This window comes from Taurulus bubalis (genome assembly GCF_910589615.1).
Source record: "Taurulus bubalis genome assembly, chromosome: 1".
Taxonomy (NCBI): domain Eukaryota; kingdom Metazoa; phylum Chordata; class Actinopteri; order Perciformes; family Cottidae; genus Taurulus; species Taurulus bubalis.
Window position 1 is genome coordinate 6,312,671 of NC_136589.1, and position 23,403 is coordinate 6,336,073.

Consider the following 23,403-nt stretch of genomic DNA (forward strand, 5'->3'; position numbering starts at 1 on the left):
TCTCATCCTTCTCCTTTCAAAACGGATCCCGGTGCAGTAAAATGCAGATGGATGCAGATTTAAAAGGCTTCACATCGTTGAAAAAACAACAACACAAGAAACAGGCTTGCTTTTCGTTTTCCTTGCACCTCGAGGCAAAGGCAAGACAACAACCCCTTCCAAAGATCTGAAAACGCTTTAAACACTGTATCAGCTACATCTTGCTCATTAGCTGCTTCACGCCTCTTAGTAAATTTACACATATGGGACTAAACAGGGATGTTTTTCAGGGGGAAACTCAAAGGAACTGAAATTGGAAGTGAAGGATTTCACTTTTAATCAATAAATAATAGGAAAGGTGCCTTTTTTAAGACGTGGAAGCACAAAAACATAGAACGTGTTCAGATAAAAAAAAAAAAGTTAAAATCCTAACTCTAATGTTCATTGCCCTTAAAAGGACAATAGTTTCAAATGGTGGGTAACATCACTATCATCTAGCTGAACCTTTCTGCATCTAATTATCATCAAGCTTGTATTGGTAGTTTTCATTCAGAATTAGTCAATGCAAATACATCAATAATGGTTAGACAACAGTTGAATCTGATATTAACCGTGGTTGATACCTCTCTGTATGCTTTAGTGAGCTGTGTTTGGGCTCGTTCTGAGATGTCAATGTTAATAAAAGAGACGAGTTCTGCTTTACTAGTGCTTTCCTGAGTTGTTAAATACAAAATACACAAAAGTTCAACAATTAGAAAATCCCTCTGTTCTTTCTTTCCGTACACAGGTTTTGTTCCACTGCTCTTGGATCTCCAGCACAGTGATGAACCTCTGCAGTTCATCATCTGTGGCCGAGTGTACACAACACAAGAACAGTGAAACTCTGCAGATGCAGTCAGAAAGTCAGAGCCTTTGGTTCTGTTTAGTTGGATTTGAGCCGTTTGTTTTGCTTTGACTCATGCCACTGGTGACTTGGCTACAGTATGTGAGAGAGATTTATTTCTTTACATAAAAGGAAAAGGTGACATATTCAGGATTATTGTATTTCAAGCAACTGCACAAAACACCTCCAACAGTTCCTCTCATTTAGGATCTGAGAGCAGATCAGGAAGAAAACCTTGAGTTCCTCTTCTGTCAATTCACTTCAGTTCAGCAGATCCACCCTTTTTTTAGCTTATGAGTTAATTTAAGTTCGGTTTGGTTCAGTTTAGTGCAGTTCAGTTCAGTTTGCTTCGTCTGGGCTTCAGGTCCCAGCAGCAGTAATAAAACAACAGTGTCTGTTTCTGCCGCCTCGCTCAGACTATCCTCCACTGCATCACGCTCATGTCCTTCCCTCCAGTTGACACCAGGTAGCCGTCGTCATACAGGAAGGTCACATTGGTCACGTGACTGCTGTGGCCACCGTACACGTGGCTGGGAGCCTGAAAGGAAGACAAAAAATGTTATAGATAGATAGATAGATAGATAGATAGATAGATAGATAGATAGATAGATAGATAGATAGATAGATACTTTATTAATCCCCAAGGGGAAATTTCTTGTCATAGTAGCGTCGTACAACTTGAAGATACAAATAAACACACAAGATAAAAGATCAAATATATAAAGAAGCAACAGGGATGAAAGATATATACAAATAAAAAAAAAAAACAAGTAAAATATAAACATATATCTATATCTAAATATACACAAACGAATAGAATACAACTAACTGGAATGAAATATATTTACAGCCGCAGAGTATATTCATTAATTAAATGTAAACAATATTAAATGTAAAAAATATTAAAGCAAATTAAATGTAAACAATAGATAGTGCAAAGGATGCAAAGTATGTATGTGAACTGTAATAGTATACACGTATACAGTGATGAATTAATCCACAGAGGATCTAGATATATTTTTTGGGGCTTTTTCTTTATTAGATAGACATGGGTACATCATGGTACCTTCGTACATGGCGCAACCCGCTCTACCCAGAAGCCACCAGGGTGCCCCAGTACACTGTATCTTACCCTGAACTGTGAACAGGGGTACGAGAATAGGTGGACCTTCCCAAAGTCGTCTCCGGTAACCAGAAGGCTTTGATCACTGGACCTGCAGACGGCGTTGATGTCGGTGCCATCTGAGCCGTCGGGCCACAAGCCTGAGGAGCAGAGAGGGCACAGAGACGTCAATTGGTGGGACATTAAAACATAAACGCTCACCTAAAGAGGACAGGGAAGGAGCCTTCACTTACCAAAGACATGGAAGCCCAGAGTGCAGGTGTGGGTGACCCACTCAATGTCTCTGGTGGTCTCCACACTGACCACCTGTTTACACACTGATGGGGTCCCTGGGGAAACACACAAGCCAAACACACATGTTTTAATATAACTCAAGGGTGCTGCTACAAAAAGTGTAATAGAGAACTACTGTAGATTTGAAACCAATGTTTAAGGGGTCCACATCCACTCTTCGATATACTATACAGGGATTTCCTGCTATTCGTCCCTCTCCTTTGCTGTGCTGCCATCAGTGTGACAGTTTGACAAAGCGGAGCCACACACACACACACACAGACACACACACACAGACAGGCCACAGCCAGGTGAAGTCTGTGCTTCGACTCATTTGCTTGTTGCCGGGGAGAGGAGGCGCCAACTTTGAATAGTGTGTTAACAAACAGCAACCAACAATGCCACAGAGCGTACCATCAAAACAGCAAAGACGACAGTGGTCATACTTACAATACAGTATCTCATAGTCCCCTGAGTTGGACACCAGGTACTGGGAGTCCACTGACCAGTCCAGATGGGTGATGAAACTAGAGTGGCCCTGAGATTTGATACAAAAGGACCAAGTTAGATCATTTACCTTCACAGGCACTTCCCTGTGTTCCTGCAGTAAAGGCAATATGATGCGTCAAGCACCAGAAAAATAAAAATAAAATATGCATTTGATTTGATATCGCAGCCCTTAATCATTATGTTATGTATCTGCAGCGCTGTATGACTCAGCTTATGTCCTTTGTTCTTTTACAGCTTCTGCATCCACACACAGTGAGGACAGAGTGTACAGAGCGGAGGCCCAAATATAGAGCTGAGGAGGGAACTAAATATAAAGATGACGCTGGGTGGAGCTAAAAATAACGGAGTTACGGAAGAGGCGGGACGGTAAATACAGGTGCTCACCGAGCACTTCCCCACTCGGCTGTACTTCCTCCCGTTTTCCGCCACGGCGTAGATATAGATGTAGTTGTCGTGTGAACCGACGGCCAAGAAGTTACCATCTAAAAAAAGAAGGAGAAAAGACAGGATGATTATTGTGCTGTAAATTTCCAAATAACGAAAAGGAAAAGAGACGGTAAGAACATACCTGGCCCGTAGCACACGACAGACAGCTGCTCATTCCCGTCTGTGTGCACGGCGACCAGATCCTTGGAGTCAGAGTCCAGCACGAGCCACCTGCAGGAGCAAACAGGCTCTTTGAGATCTGCTGTCTACAAATGACTGTCATGGAAACACTATATTTCTTTACTGAGTTTTGGTGAAGGGGTGATCCTTACCTGCCAGTCTGGGTTCCTATGGCAACCACAGCTCCAGATGGATGGAAGCCTGCTGATTGGGCAGCATCCTGTCAGAAACAGGAAGCGTACATTTAGTCCCGCCCCTTCTTAAAAATGTGTTTTCTGATTAAAACAAATAGTTGCACTGAAACCGACCAAAATAGAAAATAAAACTAATACACCTTAATAAACACAAAGAAATAACACAAACAAATCAACACAACAGGCCTAACAACCTAAATATATAACAAAATATTTAAAAGATCAAATACAAATATATAAATACATTTGAAAAAAAGGATTCCTACTTCATATATTAAAATTATTTTCATTATTATATAGAACACATTGATGGCCTCTCATGGTAATTATGAAAAGTAAATACTCTAAGTTTTACACTTTGTGTTCTTTTTAATCAAATACAAACTTGTTACCAGCCTTCCGCTTCAATACACCTTTCCCATCTCACAAAATGGTTTTAATGATAATATTTATATTTGCAATATAATAGTAAATAATGCAATAATAGTACAATACAGTTTTTGTGTTCTTTATAGTTACTTAATTTGGATGTTTACATAAACATTCTGCAGAGTGAAGCTCAGGGTTGGAGACTAAAAGGCAGATTTAAGTTAATTTAAGGTTGTTTTCATGTACATTTAAATTGCTAAATGTGCAGTTCTTGTTCTTGATCAAATAAATAGTGGCCGTTGTGTGCTGTGTAATTCCCATGACCGCCCCCAGGGTGGCAGTGTGGGCTAAACTTACTTCCATACTCTTGGTCCAGATGAGCTGATGGGAACTTGAGTCCCACAGGCAGACCTGCCTGTCATAGCCACAGGTGAGGAACTGAGGCTTGCAGGGGTGGACAGCCAAACCCCACAACTCATCCGTGTGACCCTGGAGAAGGGGGGAGAGTTTTCTTCTTTCAATTCTATTCATTCTTGCTACAACATCACAGCCTTTTAAATGAAACCTTCTTCAATTTGAGAGACCAAATAATGAATGGATGAATCAAAAAAATAACTGTCAGATTAATCAATCGTAAAAAATAGTCGTTGGCTGCAGTGTTAGTGTATTAAGACGCTTTTATCTACCTGCGTAATAGGCATGAACTCTCCATCCAAACTGCCTTGCAAAACAAAGTGTTTCGTGGTCCCGATGAGCACAGTCTCCCCTCGGCCCTCTGCGATGGTCCTGATTGGACCAAACAGCTCAGGCACCTGTGGAGGAAATACGATCATCATGTAAACCATCCGTTTACATTTTGCCAGATTCAATATCAATTTATCTTTTACTGCATAAGATGGTCTCCGTAGAGCAAATAAGACATGAGTGGTCCATAATAATCACCATTATAAATATCCATGAATCTTACTGAGAGCACAAACTCATCTCGGCCTCTGTAATATTTATGATATGGTGCAGCGTTCAGAATGCAAAGCCTGCCGCCTCGGGCAAGAGAGCAATTTCTGGCTAATATAAGCCAGCTACTTTAAAAGGAGCTGGATATGCAGTTTAGCATTTTATTGAAACATATTAACAGAATGTGGTAATATCAAATCAGATCATTAGGATGCTGTAGAGCTTGAAAGCTAAACATGAACAAAACCCAGGCATAATTGAAATAAAATACTTCTTAAAAGTATGATTTATGCATTTTAAAGTCTTTATTTTTCCCCAAGCAGCCTTGAAATATTGATGAACTTTTCCTCACCTCCACTGTTTGTATCTGCTGGTAGCTACCGTCCCAGGAGATGAGCCTGCGGTCTTTACCTCCAGAAACCAGCGTGCCGTTCCTCAGCATGCACAGAGCGAAGATGCTGCCCTCGTGAGCTGCTTGGAGGACGTGGCTGATACGATTAGTGCCTGTGTGACGCGACCAGACGAGATGGATGAAAAGGTTCAGTTGGAGACAGACGGACATAAAGGTCGAGTGCTTGATTATGCAGATTCAGACAGACAGACAGAGTGATCGATAGATAAGTCAGAGACACTAAGTACAAAGAAAAGTTCAACAATTTAAATAAAACGTGCCTTTTCCCCACACCAGGATGTTCCCACTTGAATCTCCTGTGATGGCGTCTCCATTTTCTGCAAAGGTCACGCACAATACAAACTTAGGCTTCTCCTGTTTCTGCAAGAAACACAAGTAACACACATATGGTTTAATTTTTCTCCCATTGATGATCTTTTTATAGCTATAAGTGGGATATCATACCACAGACTGTTATGATTGCATCTGTGCCTCTATATCAAACATGATTGCTTCACAGTATTGACATACCATGTGGTTGTCTCACCTCAAACAGTCCTTGCTTCTTGACCAGCACGCCTTTCTCCAGGTTCCAGAAATATAGATGGGACTTGCCGCAGGTCACTACGATGTTGCTGTCTGTCGGGTGAAAGTCTGCAGCAAACACCGACTCGTTGGAGCACTGAGGAGAAACACATAAAACATCTACATTTACACCCAAATGATTTGAGCAGCATCTCAGGTTATGTCTGAATTAAAGAACATGCACACACACCTTGACCTCAGCCAGTCGGTCCTCTCTCTGCCAGTCCCAGACCGAGAGGACGTGGTCATTGGAGTCGTCTACGACACACAATGTATTCCCTCCATTCTGACGCACAGAAAAAGACACAACGCCATGTTTATTCACTGACTAAATGGAAACACAGCACAGACAGAAATTGCCCTGAACTCCTTGTTAAGTGTGTTGGTGGTGTTTCCTCACCGACTTGGAGAAAGCCAGGCAGACCAAGGCTCGGTCGAAGAAGCCTGCGCCTAGAATATGGAGTGTGTTGAGGCTAACAGAGTCCCACACACGCACATGAGGAGCCAGCTGCTACCAGGAACAACACACACACACAAGCACAGGAGAGGTGCACCATCAGTATGATGCAATGTGAGGAATTCATTGATCATATAAGTTATGAATTTCAACTTCTCAGTCTGTTTATTAAGCAGAATTGCCTGAACCAGCTGGGTAAAACATCATTTCTTAAATAAAACAGCAAAACTCCTCACTCTACTAATAAATCAGATGTTGAATACTAAAGTGATGAAACATCAACCTCACTTACTTTTCCATCCGAAGAGGTGCCCGCCACCTGACCGGTTGCTATGGTGATTTTATCAGGGTGGACAGCCAGGCTGGTGAAGAGGAAGACGTGAAAACATTTGAAAGCCTTTTCAACATCAAAAGGGCAGCTTGAATAAAGATTAGCAACGTGCTCGCACAACATGAAAGGAGGCTTTTAAAGCTGTGAATACGATATTCACTTAGCTACCACACACTGTCTGTACTAATGTGAGGCGGAATTTAAATGGATTGAGATGAATTTATCCCCTTTTGGGTACGGCGGTGTAGCAGCATCATAGCATGTGTGGAGCTTGAACACTTTGTCTTCAAAGGAGTACGAATTAGTTGTCAATCCATCCTTTGGTCTGTAATCCAAAGTGTTCATTATTAATTTGAACCTTTATTAACCCCAAAGTTACCCCTCACTGTTATACACACTGTCACGCTTGTGCACAAATGCCTCATGCCAAGACACACCAACCCTTTACTTTACTTTCCCTCATTATAGTTACTCTGCACGTACTACGCATCAAGAAAAGAAAGAATTCTACGGCCTGTGAGGATTGTAGAAATGCTGTGTGTCAACTCTAGCAAGGAAACGAGATGAAAGGTAAGATGACAGATGTGATATGAAACGGCAGTAGATGACCAAAGTGTCACCTCAGGTTATAATCCACCGTAATAATCCCCAGGTGCCTCTCACCATTTGATGTCATCCGTGTGTCCGGTGTAGTGTCGCTGCAGCTGCTCGTCCACGTTGAACAGGACGACCACGGAGGCGATGAAGTACACCGTTTCTCCAGTGGGCAACAAGTAAAGATTGGAGCGACAGTCTCGGCCGCGGTAACCATAACTGGACATCAAAGAAGGTCAAGGAATAAAACAGAAAAGGAATCCAAAGTAAGTAGGTTTTTTTTTTGACAAACGTCCCCCTCTTAAAGCTTTTTGCTTCTGAAGATTTGCTGCTTTTTTGTGTTCTTTGATCGTAAATTGAATATATTTTGGTTTTAGACTGCACACTTTAAAGACAACAGTGTGGGAACTGTGCAACAGTGATTTTTCTGATGTTTCATAGACCAAGAGAAGAATCTAGAAAAAAATCTGCAAAGTAATTGTTAATGAAAATGTGTTTGTTGCAGGACAGAAAAGTGAAGTATCTATTTGCTCACACTAACAAGCAGTTGTTACATTTAGCAATATTATTATTAACTGGTATTTAACATGAAGTTAAGAAATAACAAAAACACATTATAATGCATTCAAATGACTAACATTGTGTGCATGTGTCTACTCTTATCTGTACTCTAGTAGTTCATTGAATACATATAAGAAATTGCAGCCCACATATATTTCTGTGTGTGTGTGCGTTTGTGTTCATCTCTCCTCAGATTTAACCTTTTCTTTGTCTCCCTTGCGGCTCGTCTGAACAACACACTACATTCATTCTTTCATCCACAAATGATTGAGAGAAACCACAAAATGAAACAAAAGTAAAAATAAAAGAGCCCAAGAGGAGCTGCTGACTGGTTGTGCCTCAGCCGGCGGGCTGTGTGCAGGTTATTGCAGACTGCAGGCTGCAGAGCGATGAGCCCGTTTCCAACTGCGGCAGCACCACACGGGGAAAATGAACATCTGAGCAGATCTACTCTGACAAGCAGGGAGAGAGGAGACGACACATGTGTCAGCTTCCTCTCTCAACTACATCACAGCACAATCTGGATTTACTCTCCTCAGAAGATTACTTTTCAAATCTTTCCAAAATCACAAGCAGGACTTCTTGTTTCCTCAGAAAATCCTTTGGGCAAAACAAAGATGATGTATGAAAGAGATAGAAAAGGATACACCCAGTCCAGTTTGAGTTTGTTGCTGGGAAGGTCGGCTCTGGCCTCCAGGCAGTAGCCGTCCACCTGGTCTTTGGGCATGTACATGGTGATGGGACGACCTTTCAAGAACATTTTCACATAACCTTCCTCTAGAAAAACAGAAAAGATCAGTCAGTGAGATAGCATTTAGGAAAACACAGATGTGAACGGTGCAATCATGTCAGTACAACATAAAATAAAAAATGACAAGTATGCAAAAAGCACAGACATGACACTGAAGCATAATACAATATGTTATTATGATATGAATGACAAGGGTGACAATGTTGATGATGGAGTGATGGGATTAGAGGGTAATGGAGAGTTGTGATAGGATTTCTTTGCTATGAAATGGACTCAATTAAAGACAACAAATGACAGAATTTGCAAACAAACAAATTAGCTTTTTAACTGACTTTATTAGTCATTTCAAATACATTCTTATGACAACAAAGAGCGCAAAATAGACTGCAAACACTTTCAACACTCATAAATATTCAGCTCACAGCAGATGTTAACCAACATAAAATGCAGACACAAGCAGAGCAATGAAAATGTTATGAAAAAAAAAAAAAGATCCAAGCTTATAAGCGGAGATAATGAGAAATCCTCAGCAATTTATAATGGAAAAGAATATCATGCAGAAAACATTAAGGGAACCAAAACAAACAAAATGAACGATTAATGACCAGAAACGTTTTTTGTTAATGCTCATTGGAATAAAATATTAAAATATAAGATAACATAATGGATTTTGGATACGTTTTTTATTAGGGGATGCTCCAAAAAAAACCCTGCCATCTCTTTGCAACTTCTTTGATATGAGAGGACACGTGGGACGCACCCACTATATGGTGTTTTTCATGGTATTCTGATATGAAAGCATGAATTTGCTCTGTACTGAGCGGCTGGGGCACATTGCAGCTTGATAACTGGAATAAACACATTGATATCTAGGAAAGTGAGAGTTGCTATTCTGTGTTTCAGGACTTGATTATCTAGTAACAAATCTGGAAGTACTGACTGGGAGACTTGATGGGGCTGCGATAACTGGGTGTATCAAGGGAAGAGTACGATGACAAACTCCCTGACTTTTTTAACTGGAGGTTAAAACTCGGGGGTTTCCTGACCGGTGGCACCCTGCCAGCACCACCCTTTCTGGCCATGTCTGCTTTGCTGCTTTCTGAGGTTTGTTGGGGGCCGGTGGCTGAGCGGGATGTTACAGACGAAGCAGCGGGGCTGCCACTGGTCCCCTTCCGTTTGGCAGAGCGGCTGAGGCAAAGCTGTACTGTGACTATAATGTAGACGGCGGGGGGAAAAGAGCAGAGGAGCCCATGATGGAGAGGAGTGGTGGAGGTTGTCAAAGCCGGTTGGGTGGAAGGGGCCAAACGGGGACAAATGGGGACCAGCAGGGCGAAGGAGCAAGAAACGTAAAGAGTGGAGGAGGTTGGTGGGATAAGTTAGACAGATGTAATGGCTGTTTATTGTGTCACACTTATTACATTAAACTGGTAAAACACATAAAGGAAAGCGAGGAAACTGACTCCTATTATAAACCACCTGCATGTTAAATGTGACGATCAAACACTGGGATTTTAAGTTTGGGGTTAATTAAGTAAAACCTCCCACCCACTGTCTCATCAGTAAGATCCTGCCTCACTGGTCTAAATCAGTGGTTCTCAAGCTAAGGGTCAGGACCGAAGCAAGAGGTCACAAGGTTAACCTGAGAGTTGTGAGATGATTAAAAGGGGCAGGACAGAACAACATTAATATTTTGATGCACACATTCATGTAGATTCTAGCTAGCTAGTGTAATTTAGAGTCTCTTGGTCATAAATGGAGAGTAACATTTCCAATAATAAATGACTACTCAATAAATACAATATTTACTTGGGCTTTAATGATGCTTTTCTTTCCAGAAAATCCTCATTTACCCTTCGATCAACAATATTTCACATAGTTATTTCCAGGAAATATTTTAGGAAATGCTCGTTTTGTTTTGTCCTCTAATAACTATTCAGAGGAAACAAATTGAGAGGTTTAGGGGAATAAATCCCTCTTAGATTAAACCGTAAAATGTACTGTATGACACCTGTGACAGAGGGGATGCAAGCAGACACCGATTCCTCTTAAAGGGCCACTGGTCTAGATGCTTTCAGTGGTAAAATGCTCAGATTATCTTTAAATAATAATAATAATAATAAATGATCCCGTTAAGAGAATGGCTAACAACAATATGTCTGGGACGAAATAAGCTTTAACTCCAGTCATTTCGTTAAATGCTTGGCAGCTTTGTGAACTTGCTGAAGGTTACTACACACAAACATCCGACACTTCAGGCCATGTGAGAAAACTACAAGCAGTTAAATCAACCAGACTTCAACAGGAACTACCCACAGAACACGAGACTGAATGTGTTTGTAATGCAAATATTCATTTAGAGGGCTGTAAATATAATAAGAGCAGCGGCAAATCTACTAAATCACAGAACAGAGGAGTCTAGTGTTCGCAGAATAACTCAAAGCGGCTGTGAGGAAGCGAGTGTCAGAAATATTTGTGTTGTTACTATGGTGACAGAAACTAAATGCCTACGAGCAAAAGTGAGGCTGCGAGCAAACACACACACACGGTTGGTAAAGCAGCGGCTTCAACCGCAGTTAAACAACTAGTGTGGAGACACACATGTGCAAACACTGCAATCATTCTGACGTGGCTCTCAGTGGAGGTTAGGCAGGATTCATGTGTGCGTGTGTGTGTGTGTGTGTGTGTGTGTGTGTGTCTGAAGACAATAAAAGGAATGTAACTTTCACACACGCACACACACTTTGTCAACCCACTCCTGCCCCTGTCTGGACAGCTCTCTGATCATTACACCGAAGGGAACCTCTAAAGTTTTGGATATCAGAATGTTTAGGAAGAGACATCCAAACAAGATACAAATTCAAATGATAAAATAATAGACCTTATTTTATCCTTAGCTTCTGCACTGCAGCTCAGAGCAGAGGGGATGCATGTCCAGAGACCAAAACAAATCATCTGCAGTGTTCAGAGAGCTGTGTGGGCCGGGGGCTTTGGGCTAGGGGAGGGGGGAGCCTACCTTTGCAGTGGGTCACACGTCGCATCCCTTGTAAAGGTCACAGAGAAAGACACAAGAACCAGGTGAGGGTTGGCATGGCTTCCTCACTTCCTGGTCTGTCCTAATATGAGTGCACTTCCTGTTTCCTGGTGTTAACGAATAGCTCCCACTGTCCTGAATGCTCTTAACGAATCAGTGCTTCTTCCTTAATGGTGCTCATTTTGGCATGATGGTGTCAAACCTTCTGCTGCCATGTGAGGGATTACATTTGCTTGCTGTTTTTTTTTCTTTGTTTAACAATCTACAAAGCAAAAAAAAAAAATGCAGATTTTTTATCGAGCAATTTTCTTTTTTTTCTAACTTTTCTTGACAAAGTGAAAGTAAAAAAAAAAACGACCAAATATACTTGTCTTGCAGCCCATTTAGCTGAATCAAAATGAACCACTTTGCATGTAATCACTTGCAGGTAAGCATTATATTGGAAGAATTTATTGCTGCAATTATCATTTGTATTGATTAACTTTCATCTCGTGGCAGTTTATGGCCCTGGTGCGGCCCTGATCCTGCTTTGCAGGATGATCTATAATGATTTAAAATGTCCAGCAACAGCAGGGCACAGTGGTGATGATTAACCCTGTAGTAATCTGATGGTTTCAGTTTGAAAATATCCAAAGAACATGTATTAGTATGTTTTATATGTATTTGCTATAATTAGATTTCAAGTTTAAAGAAAAAACAAATACTAAAGTAGTTTGTTTGATGAAGTGGGTCAGTGAGCTGTACATTTTGTTTGGATGCAGCCTGAACTGAAGAGAACTGAAGCAGGTGTGAAAAACAACAGTTCAATTGACACAAAAATCAATATCATGCTGGAGAGGGAAATTCTGATCAATACTGATTTATTTCATTTTCAGTCCATCATCTTGTTACTGTGTGTTTCCTGCTTTCTAATGTGAGATGACCTACTCATCTTGTGTGTAGTTCTGGAAACACAATACACTCAGAATGTAATGGATGGCTTTTGATTCTCTTTGTTGTATTTCTCCTACTTCACAAATATCACATAAACTACTGAAAATATATTAAATATCTGCCATGAAAAAGAGAAATTGTGAGCTAATGCTATCTTACTGAGGTTGCATGGTGCTGTGTTTAGAAAAATCTCCACAAGAAAACCCCAATGTGAATATAATTTCCTAATGCTTTCAAAAAATGTTTTTTTAGCCTTGCATATGTGGTAGTAGATCTCACTGCAGTTAGATAATCCATGAGGCTACATGTATGTGTTTCATATCAAATTTAATTTAATTTGGAAAGCTCTAGGAAGTTTGCGCTGCTAGCTACAATATAATATTGTACGTTTTTGCACGACTCCACATCTCCTCAGTCTCTACACATCAGAGGTTATGACATTCATTGACCCATGGTCAGAATGAGAGTAAAAGATCCAAACACAAAAGTATCGGAATAATATTTTATCGTACACGACTGAAGTTCAATTTAAACAGTGAAACAATTAGATATTAAAAAAACAAAGATGAATGGAGGTTTGGATGTGAAGATGTAGTAATGGATGAAGTGGATGGGTTACTTGTGAAGGATACGATCATGGGAATGAACATGTGCAACCATCATAGATGTCAGGCTGCTGAGCCATGACCGTGCCTCTAGATCTTACCTGCATTGAACACTGGATCCCTCTGTTTGCTGCAAAGTAAATGAGTAAACAGACAGCTGTCATTCAGCATCCTGCCTACAGATAAGCCATTGTATGTTTTTGATTTGAAAGTGTTTCATAAGCAAAATCAGCATCTTTTCTGGTGTGTTAAACTCGAAGACGAATGTGTGAGCCACTAAGTGGGCAATGTGGATTTTAAGAGGCGTTTGTGTTACCCGTCACTTCTTTTGCCGCTGGAATTGCTGCCGGTGGATCCGGCACGAGTTCGGTTGCCCTTGGAGTCGCCCGAATCTTTACGCGTAAGAGTTCCCACATGTTCGTTTGAGTTGGCTCTCCTCACAGTGCTGCGGCGAGTGGAAGGTGGACAGAGGCAAAAAGAAAAATAGGTCATAAAACTACCCGACGCTGCTTTCCTAAAACTGCTCGGTGGTAAAGTTTTCAGGCCAGAAATAACTTTTGAAAGCATCTACAAGAAAGATTTATTCATTTCATAATTCAGCTCAGGGTTGATTTAATATTGCTTCACATATAAAAAAAAGAAAGAAGTCTTAAACTTTGAGACTTTGCAGCAGTGTATGAAATAATTTGAACCAAAGCAAAAGAGACACAAATACATGTGGATATTATTTGTTTCCCAACACTTACACACAATAAAATGTCAGTCCAGACTTGTGCAAATCTGCATATTGGATGTGCAGACAGCCTGCCCATTTCTAACAATGAAAAGGCTCCATCAGCAATCCAATAGCCAGTAGGCCAGTCACCTAATCCACCCTAGGGGAGACAAGTCTATTCAAATCCTAAAACTGGCCGGTGGCCGTTATCCCTTCTGGAGAGCCGGTGTGTGTTTATTCAGTAAAGAGCAGAATAGAAACTGTTGTTTGCTGTGTTATCCCACGAGGAATCATAGTAATTGGGCCACAGGGCATTGGGGAAGGCTGTTGTGTGTGTGCCAACACTGATGCGACTGTGACCAATCTGCAGTTTAGACTAATCCCAGACAAACACTTTAAACAACACAAATAAAGAACGACGCCTTAAACAACAAAAAGTGAATATTAGCAACGAGGGAAGTGTCACAATTATCATGCAACGTGGAGATGATTTAATAACGGAATATAATGGTTAGCATGCATCGGAGCTGCGATGCAGCGATGATGTTATATCGTGACGAGTGACATACTGTCACTTGGTGATCCTCTCACCTGAGGGGCAGGTAGAGAAATCTGGTAGAGCGAGACAGAGAGAGCAAACTGGACGGATTTGCAGGACATCACATTGAAGGTGGACAGGACATAAACAGGATAAAACATCATAGTAGGAAAGGACGCGTGATCAGAGAGAGAGAGACAGCACAAGAGGGCGGACAAGCAGGAGAGGGAAGATGGGACAGACAAACACAATACGTAAAGATAAACAGACGACTGGTTCACTCAAGCATTACATCTATACTAATCAAAAATATCTTTGAAGAGGATTGAGCTTTTCACAGAAAGGAAACTGCTGCAATTTAACGTCAAGAGGATGCCCTTAAGACGTTTTATATTCTGTGTAGGTCAAAATTCAAACCCTCTATTCAGCACAGCAGTAAACATAGTCATTCATTAGCTTCATTTAAATCCAAGCAGACATTGAGGTCATGTGCTTTGTATTTGGCTGTGAATATTGAGGTGTGAACAACCTGGAAGAAATGTACAACATTTACGAATGGGTATATTATTGGCTCACTCCAGTATTTGTCGTAACGTAAAGGCCAATAAATAAATGAAAAAACTAAAGTTTCCCTATTCATCCACTAGAATAGGTTCTAGTAATTGTGGAAAAGGCTACGAAACAGGACAAAAGTATTTAGATCCGAAAAAGAAAAAAAAATGTAGCACAAATTTACTTGCTGGCTATGACCCTGTCGACAAGTGAAAAACTAGTGCTAAAGAAATAAGTGAAAAATGAAATACACGTATAAGCAATCATGAAGTAGAAAGAACTTGAAAGGAAATACACAAGACAAAACAGAAATAAAATCCACATACTGAAAATCAAGGAAACAAGGCGACAAGGAAGTCAACAGCTGCTTGGATTGGAGCTGGTCTCTGCTGCCTGCTGAGCTTCATCTGATTATGGTAATCTCATCCAGACATGGGAAACGGCTATTATTTCCCTGACAGACAAGATTGATAACCTGTGCTCCACGTGCATGTATAAACACAAGAAGCCGAGATGACACTACCGTTTCTCTGTTTATCACACTTGTTAAATGTCAGTCGCTTTGGCTGATAAAAAGCCAGATGTGTGAAGATGTATGGCTTGAATGATCCGACATGGCACAGACAGACAGGACTGAAACATGTCTCGAGCCAAATAAAATGTCTGGGAAGACATGTGATACATGCAGAACCTCATAACCTGGCGTACATGCAGCTGTATCTGGATTTAACACACGTAGAACAGTGTTGTAAAGGTTCAATAAAGCAACACTACAATTAAACACCACATAGACGTTTATACCAGACACTCGACTTGACAGAAAATAATGCAATAGATAAAGTACAATAGAATAATATACAACAGGCTACATACATATAATTTGCACACTTAATTCGGCAGCATTCTTTTTTCTTTTCCTCACCTCTTGCTGGCTGAAGTGCTGCTGTCCTTCCTCGATCCGGATCCAGATGGGGAGGGCAGAGTCCCGCTGCCTTTCTTTGGTAGGATGGTCCCGTTGTTTACCGTGGGCCGCAGCGGCAGGGTGGCAATCATTGGCCGGGCTGCAAGGAAAAGGACAACAACTGGCATGTTCAGAATAAAAAGCTGGACACAGGACCAGTAGCAGGTCATATACTCTGATATACTCTGCTGTTTCAAATATTTTGATAATTAGTGAGATGAGGTAAACATTGGTGTACTAGGAAGGTAGGTGTAGTGTAAAGCCTCCCAGCATGCACTGGGGGACCAGGTGTATTTACATGACTTTCTATTTATGCATTTTCTACAACATGACTAGTATTATTGGGTTTAAAGTGTCCCTACAGTTATCACAAGCAAATATGGTTAGAACGCAAGTCATAACATTTTTTATTGGCCACAATAATCACATACAAAAATGAAAAGATATTTATATTAAAAACAAACATGATCAACACAAGACAAGGTTTTATACTATGAACTATACTTTGTCCACCTTCTGCCATACAAATGTGTAATTAATGAGTCATCCCAGTGTTCTGTTCACTTGAGTGCAGAGTAGGAGGAAACGCTCTCTTCGTCATAAACAATTAAATTGAAGCTTGATGCTTGATCTAATTTTACTTGATGCATAATGTAATAATTATTGTTGCAGCCTTAAATACTACACATATAAAATACTCCCTCCGCAATGATATCATGCTCTTCAGTGAGAGTTTGAAGAGAAATAGCTGCACAGTGTTATAGAGAATCATATGAGATTACACCAGAGAAATCCTAAATGTAATGCAAATTCACACTGTGTTTTTTCTCTCTCTGTTTATTGAGAATATTGTTCTGTTTCAATCACATTTCCATACAGATGATATATAAGGCGGTTTGACAACACAAACGGGACACACACACATGGCAAGCCTAAGAATAACAAATTCAAGCTCTATCTGCAGTTATACATATTTAATAGACCCCTTTTCATCCAGCAGACAGACATATACGCACACACACACACACACATATACACACACACACACACACACACACACACACACACACACACACACACACACACACACACACACACACACATTGTCTTTCATGTAGTAATTACGCAGCTGGGGTAAACTGAGGTTGTAATTTTGTTAGCATGTTCAAAAAGATGAATGTGTGTGTTTACGTGTGTCCATGATTGTCTATTCGCAGTGTGTGTTAAGGGCTAAGCTTTTTAAAACAGATTACTGTGCTTCAGTAGAGGGGATCAGGCTGCTGAATCCCTGCAGCTAAAAGTGGAGAACAATAAGAGAAAGCAGCTCTGAGTCCGAGTCATCCTTCAGCTCCCGAATCAAATCAAACTAAAACTGCATTTGTTCAGTCACCCCAGAGACTGGAACTCTAGCAGCAGCTCAGAATCATAATCGGTTTCTGTTTCATCATAAAAAGGCACGATGTCCAGCTGATTTCGCATGCAGTGCTTTCTTATTCCTTGATGAAGTGCTGTATTTATTTTACTTTCCGCTTCCTACATTCCTCAGAGAGAAGATGAGAACAGGCTGCATTCAGCCGAGTGATATTAATTGGATTTTTGTTCCCAGTTAATAATTAAGAGTTGTGTCTTTTACTTGTAAAAGTTGTTGTTTCAACTCTAACTTAATGGAACAGTTTGACATTTTGGGAAATATCCTTATTCACCTTCTTGCTGAGAGTTATAGTAGAAGATTGATACAACTCATGCCAGTCGGTTCAATATAAGCCAACAGCTGGTTAGCTTAGCTTAGCACAAAGACTGGAAGCAAGGGCAAACTGTTACATTTTTCAGAAGGAATACATTTGAAATGCATTGACAACAGCTCCTTCTTGTTGAATAGAGAAAATGATGTTGAGGGGGATTGTCCTTTAACAGAAAGGTTTCATACACAGAGCTAAACACAAAACATGTGCTTTGCAGCTTTTTTACACTAAATTGTGACATTTCATTGATGACTTGAAATAATCAATTTACTAGTAGATTATATGCACTGCAGACAAAGTTCCCCTGGTTGACAATACATCTTTTTTCTTTTCTTTTTCAGACCGATCACAGTCATTGACCTCAAGCAGTGCAGTGTGGAAAGTAGCAGTGTGTTGGAATACTACACTGTTTACACAACACAACACTAGCAGGCAGTGACTGAAATGTGCCTTTTGTAAACACACCACCAAGCCTGGTTAGTGCAGACAGACTTCACACTCAGCCTACCTGGCTTCTCAACATTGATGTCTGCTGATGGAGACTTTCTCATCAAAGCAGCGCCTACACACACGACGCACAGCATGTTTAACGACACAACACAGTCCAGGGGGAGGGAGGACAAGATGAAGAGGAAGGAAATAAGATGGATTTAAAAGGAAATGAGACATCATCAGGAAAGAGAGAGAACAAAGTGAAAAAGGAGAAAAAGGCTACCAGCAAAAACATGTCAGCCAGAACAGCTGATCCCGTTTCTGAAGAGGAAACGGAAAAAGACATAAAAAAAAAGCATGCCTATGTATGTGTGTTACCTTTGGTGGGTCCTCTGCGTAAGCCCATGGCCTGCTGCTCCTCAGACACGTTGAGCCTTCGCACCACGTCGGCCAGAGCCGACTTCAGCAGCTGGATCTCATCCTCCTGCATCTGGACCCTCTGCTCCAGGGAGGCGATGCGGTCGGTGACCTCCATACTGCTGGCTGCTGACGCACTGTCATCTGAGGAAACACGGGGAGCTCGTGTCAGAGATGAGGACAATGTCACAACACCAGCAGGCAGTGGTCTTTTATATCATATCAAATACGAGTCAGCTAGTGCTGGAAGAGTTGTTAATATCATGTTCTCTTGAAAGCAATAGTTCCACATTTTGGGAAATATATAGGAAAACATTGATACCACTCATGTTTGAGTTATGTTCTATATGAAGCTACAACCAGAAGATGGTTGGAAGATAGCATCAAACGGTTTATTGGTAACATCCTTTTTTGATAGGTTTATTTTGTCTTTCTCTTTAACAATCACATTGTAAGGATAATTGCCATAAAATGCTCCTGTTTAGTGAAAACAATGTTGACAGTGTTTGTGTAAAAATTAATATAGGGAGGTATATTATCATCCCATGAAAAGCATCCCAAAATGTTGGGGTCCTAGGTTCTACTATTAACTGTTTGTAAACCTTTAACTTTCATTGTATGCAGATGGAGACAAAAAGGATAGAAAAAGAAAAGTGCAAAGCCTTGGATGGAGCTTAAACAGCAAACTCCTTTCAAACCATGAGCTGACTTTTCTGCTTTAATATTTTCAGACTCTTTGCGAAAGCTATTGTCTATATGGTTCAAAGAGCTTATCTCTTCAAACTTTTATACATGATCTTGTTAGTTTAAGCTCAAAGAACAGACGGACATTAACCAACATAACATGTTATTTTCACCTCTCCACCTGACACCCGATAGAGGCCAAGCACAGGCCATCAGGGTCCACTTTATTTATGATCACACACACACACACACACACACACACACACACACACACACACACACACACACACACACACACACACACACACACACACACACACACACACACAAGACTTTGATGTCACAGTGGCTTGATGAAATATTAATGTAAATCACTGCTGTGTTTCCCTGCCGACTTGTAATAACAGTCTGATGCATTATGCATTAGTGAGCAGGCATCTGGTGATTAGGCAGATCTGCAGTCTGTGGTCCTTCCGAGAATCTGAGCTGAACCTCGACTGCCTGGTAACATTATGGAAATCTGACGGAGCTCTTGGCTTCTGTAAAATATATTCTTTAACAATGCAGTACAACAATCAACACGCGGAATCTGTGAAATATCTGAATTTCTGGTGTAAACAAAGTGGTGTGATGAGCCTCTGAGTCTGTGTGATAAACAAACGCTGCTCAGGGGATTCAGCACATCCCTGACCAGAGCCTCTCTTCAAATATGTGCTAGTAGATTAAAAGATCCTTCCAGAGCGCATGGTATTTCTATTACCAACATAATTGTAATCATTGCTGCAATGACACACTTGGGACACAAGGCATAACAACTTAATAGAACATAAAACCATGAAAGTAATATGATGTTCTCAACAGCAAAGGTGTTTTATCATTTATCAAGTGTAATACAGATGTTTGTTGCTCGTCTCACGTGACAAAATATGAATGTACAGTAGATTAGGCCAAAAACTACTTCAATCAAGGCAAATACATTTTTTAAATAATTATTTAGTCAAATTTGTAATCGCCGCAAAAATGTCTCAACAAATCTGAGCATATTCAGGTGGAAAACATTCATTTCTTTATGTGTAAATAATAATTGAAATGATGAGGAACGTGAGGAACTTTTTATGCATCAAAACAAGTATCCAGTGTATAAGTGTATAATCCCACAAGGTCCAATGAAGTCATTTTAATTTAATTGGCAGAACATGCCGAAGAGGCAATTTCACAAATTTGTTTATGAGTAGATGAATCCCATTAGTGAGCAAAATCCTCATGAGTGTTTGCTGGTTATGAAGGGTTTTAGTCGGGGGGGACCCTCAAAGAGACAGGATGGTAAATTGGTGCATTAAGCAGATGGGACACTTGATGCTTGTAGCCGAAAATAGAAATATGAGCAGATTCAGAACAGACATTACTGTTACACAGGAGCACACCCGCTATAGTGTACATGTATACACACATATTATACACACACAACGCTGCCCCTTTAGTCACTGTCACAGCCATTACTGGTGTCTTCCTGTGATTAATAGCTTGTTGGACACAAAATGAACGATTTCACAGACACACTGCGTCACATTGATAATAAGTGAGATTCATAATGAAAACTCCACATCTGGACGAACGGAGGCCGTTGCATAATTTAATACAATGCACTTCAAACAGTGAAGTGTAATATGCTCATAATTCACATTTCTACAATAAGGAAAACGCTTTTTTTGTGTGCCATAACACCAATCTTGCTTCATCTGAACACACACAGCCTTTTCCAGAGGATCTTAATAACTTTCTGCTCACCTGAGACGCTCTCTCGGAAGCAGTCCTTGTTTATCGCATGCGAACGTGATCGAATATCCAGAGATGAAGATGCCCCCCTAACACAGAATCAGCGTTATTAAAGGACTATATTTCAAAAAGCAAATATCCTCATTAGAATGTTGTTCAAACGAGGATTATATATCATCTTCTAGACATCTGATAAACTCAGACTTCACAACCAAATATAACCACGTTTTCTCTAGGATAAAGCCGGCGCAGCATCGGGGATGTCAAGGACCAAGCTGTTACTTTAGAAATGGTGACATCATCTGTGAGACCACAGAGCATTAGGTGTGGAGAGGAGCGCAATATAATATCTGAACTGTGACATCATCAGTGAGCAAAAACAACAGCGTCTATTATCTGTTCAGCATCTGTTGTGGGTCTGCTCCCAACACGGACACAATGAGAGCATGATACCAGTCACTGAGGTACAATGACTGGCTGTCACGGCCATGATTCCCCTGCTCTGCGCTGACATCCTCCGTCTGTCACCCTGCTGAACCCTTCTGGGTGCAAGTTAACACCCCTTAATGCGTTCACAAGCAAGACGGACATCAGAAAAGGTCAGTCGGAGCATGCGTTCAGTGTTTCATACAGACAAATGTGTGTTGATTGATAATGGTGTTACACTCATGTGACCGCAGCACAGCCCTGTGTCAGCTGCATTGGCTCTTCATGTGACAGCACTCTCTTGGGCTCAGGTCACTAGATCTCTGTCCAGAGAGTGAGAATCAGTAAGGTGTCAATCTTCATTTAATAACAAATCCATCAACCACATACACCACCGGACACTCGCGTCGCGCTTCCATCCCCACCAAAGCAGATGATTACACCCCACCAGTCTCCTCTCGCTCCGTTGCTCCATTCACACCTGTCAGCCGACTGCTTTAAATTACTTCATTTCTTTCAGTCTCCTGCAGCTTCTCTCTGGATGTCTTTTTCTGTCCTCAATATGTGGCTGGGCCACAAATCTGAGACGGATCCCCTGAGTCGCTCTAATGCATCGTGGCACGCTGCTCCCCATTACGTTCCTCTGCAAGGCAATGTCATTTTGGCAGGACCACCTGCCGGCTTGTCCATCACTTCAGCTAGGGACTCAATGAAGGGCAAATAGAAAACAGGCAGTCTCCTCAGCTCATTTTTAACCACTCCCCCCCACGTTCATCTCCACCTTATTTCTGAGTCATTTACTGACCTCATTGTCATCAATAATGAACACTGAAGCGTGCACACATGCTCTGACCCATTTACCCTCTCCTGCACTCGCAACCGCAAAGATCAATAAACTGAAGGAGTAAAAGGATTAAAACAGTCCAGGGTAAATGCTTCTGATCGGTGCTCTCGTGTTTTGAGTAATGCATGGCAACCTCATGTATAAAATATCTTCTGCAGCCCTGTGTTGATCTGAGCCGTCTGGCTTTCTAGCTGACTCACTCCGTCACTGGAGCATTTACAGACATGCACTTCCAATACCATATAAAAACACACAAGGATGTGAATATACACACTCAAGGAATACAAGAAAATTACATTAAGGAAATTTCCTCTGAGGAAACGTCATGATACCAGCTGTCTAACCATGTGTTCCACTAGCAATCCACTGACAACCAGTGATTGATGTCTATTTTCTTTTCTCTCAGCAGTGCAGAGAGGCGTAACAACAAAGCTCAATTTACTTGATGGAAAGTTCAGCGGCCAGGTTAAGCTACGGCCACAATGGGTGGTTTTACAAAACCACAACCAGAAAATCAACACATCAAAGAAACACGAGGCTGCAGGAAACGGCCTGTCACAACATTATGACAACAATTCCTGTTTTTCAGAGACTGACACCACACTGCTGGCACACCTACATCTACTTTGTGGAGTCAGATGGCAGACAGCACTTTGCCAACTGGTTTTAATTTCCATACATGAATGCACACGGCCAGGTGGTGAGCTGCCATGGTGACAGTTCAGCTGCAGCATATTACGTTTTCAGGAAAGTCATTTCTCCCAAGACCAATGAGTCACACTTGACAACCTGACTCCAGTCTGAGGCTGACTTAATGGAAGTCCGGACTCAATCATAACCAAGTGGCATGTAAGATTAAATTTGATGCCAGGAGGTAACGGATGTAATGATTTAGAGACAGGCAGGGGAAATATGGAGTCAGAGATGAATAAGAGTAAATGCAGGCGGGGCAGAGAAATGAAGCAAGAGTCTACAGACATGCTATCAGCACGGTGGGGCTGGAGTTATGCATGGCAGTGCTTTGAGCTAACGCCTAGGATGCTAACATACGTTTGGCATATTGTTTACCAAGTTCATCATCTGAGGTTAGCATGTTAGCAGGCTAACATATGCTAATAAACACCGTGCAGACAGCTGAGGATTGTCACTACATCTGCAGTTAAAGTATTGGACACATTTTTACAAG

The 23,403-nt window shown here is 41.1% G+C and overlaps 1 protein-coding gene across 3 annotated transcripts in view; it reads right to left on the minus strand.

The window, feature by feature from the left end:
- Positions 1 to 956: 956 nt before the first annotated feature.
- Positions 957 to 23,403, minus strand: part of eml1 (EMAP like 1) — a gene marked incomplete at its 5' end in the record, with an annotated part of 33,151 nt that continues 10,704 nt past the window's right edge. The window contains 23 exons of one of the 3 annotated variants that reach the window (XM_079231992.1): positions 957 to 1,400; positions 1,995 to 2,125; positions 2,219 to 2,314; positions 2,709 to 2,796; positions 3,153 to 3,250; positions 3,337 to 3,425; positions 3,527 to 3,594; positions 4,295 to 4,426; positions 4,624 to 4,749; positions 5,244 to 5,395; positions 5,564 to 5,663; positions 5,830 to 5,964; positions 6,058 to 6,153; positions 6,268 to 6,378; positions 6,617 to 6,686; positions 7,319 to 7,468; positions 8,458 to 8,587; positions 11,575 to 11,601; positions 13,232 to 13,260; positions 13,447 to 13,575; positions 14,437 to 14,484; positions 15,858 to 15,996; positions 18,449 to 18,631. In XM_079231992.1, coding sequence (XP_079088118.1) covers positions 1,275 to 1,400; positions 1,995 to 2,125; positions 2,219 to 2,314; positions 2,709 to 2,796; positions 3,153 to 3,250; positions 3,337 to 3,425; positions 3,527 to 3,594; positions 4,295 to 4,426; positions 4,624 to 4,749; positions 5,244 to 5,395; positions 5,564 to 5,663; positions 5,830 to 5,964; positions 6,058 to 6,153; positions 6,268 to 6,378; positions 6,617 to 6,686; positions 7,319 to 7,468; positions 8,458 to 8,587; positions 11,575 to 11,601; positions 13,232 to 13,260; positions 13,447 to 13,575; positions 14,437 to 14,484; positions 15,858 to 15,996; positions 18,449 to 18,631 — 2,453 coding nt within the window. In that variant the 3' untranslated portion in view covers positions 957 to 1,274. The remainder of the gene's footprint in view (positions 1,401 to 1,994; positions 2,126 to 2,218; positions 2,315 to 2,708; positions 2,797 to 3,152; positions 3,251 to 3,336; positions 3,426 to 3,526; positions 3,595 to 4,294; positions 4,427 to 4,623; positions 4,750 to 5,243; positions 5,396 to 5,563; positions 5,664 to 5,829; positions 5,965 to 6,057; positions 6,154 to 6,267; positions 6,379 to 6,616; positions 6,687 to 7,318; positions 7,469 to 8,457; positions 8,588 to 11,574; positions 11,602 to 13,231; positions 13,261 to 13,446; positions 13,576 to 14,436; positions 14,485 to 15,857; positions 15,997 to 18,448; positions 18,632 to 23,403) is intronic. The other 2 variants (XM_079231993.1, XM_079231994.1) reach the window with 2 other exon arrangements.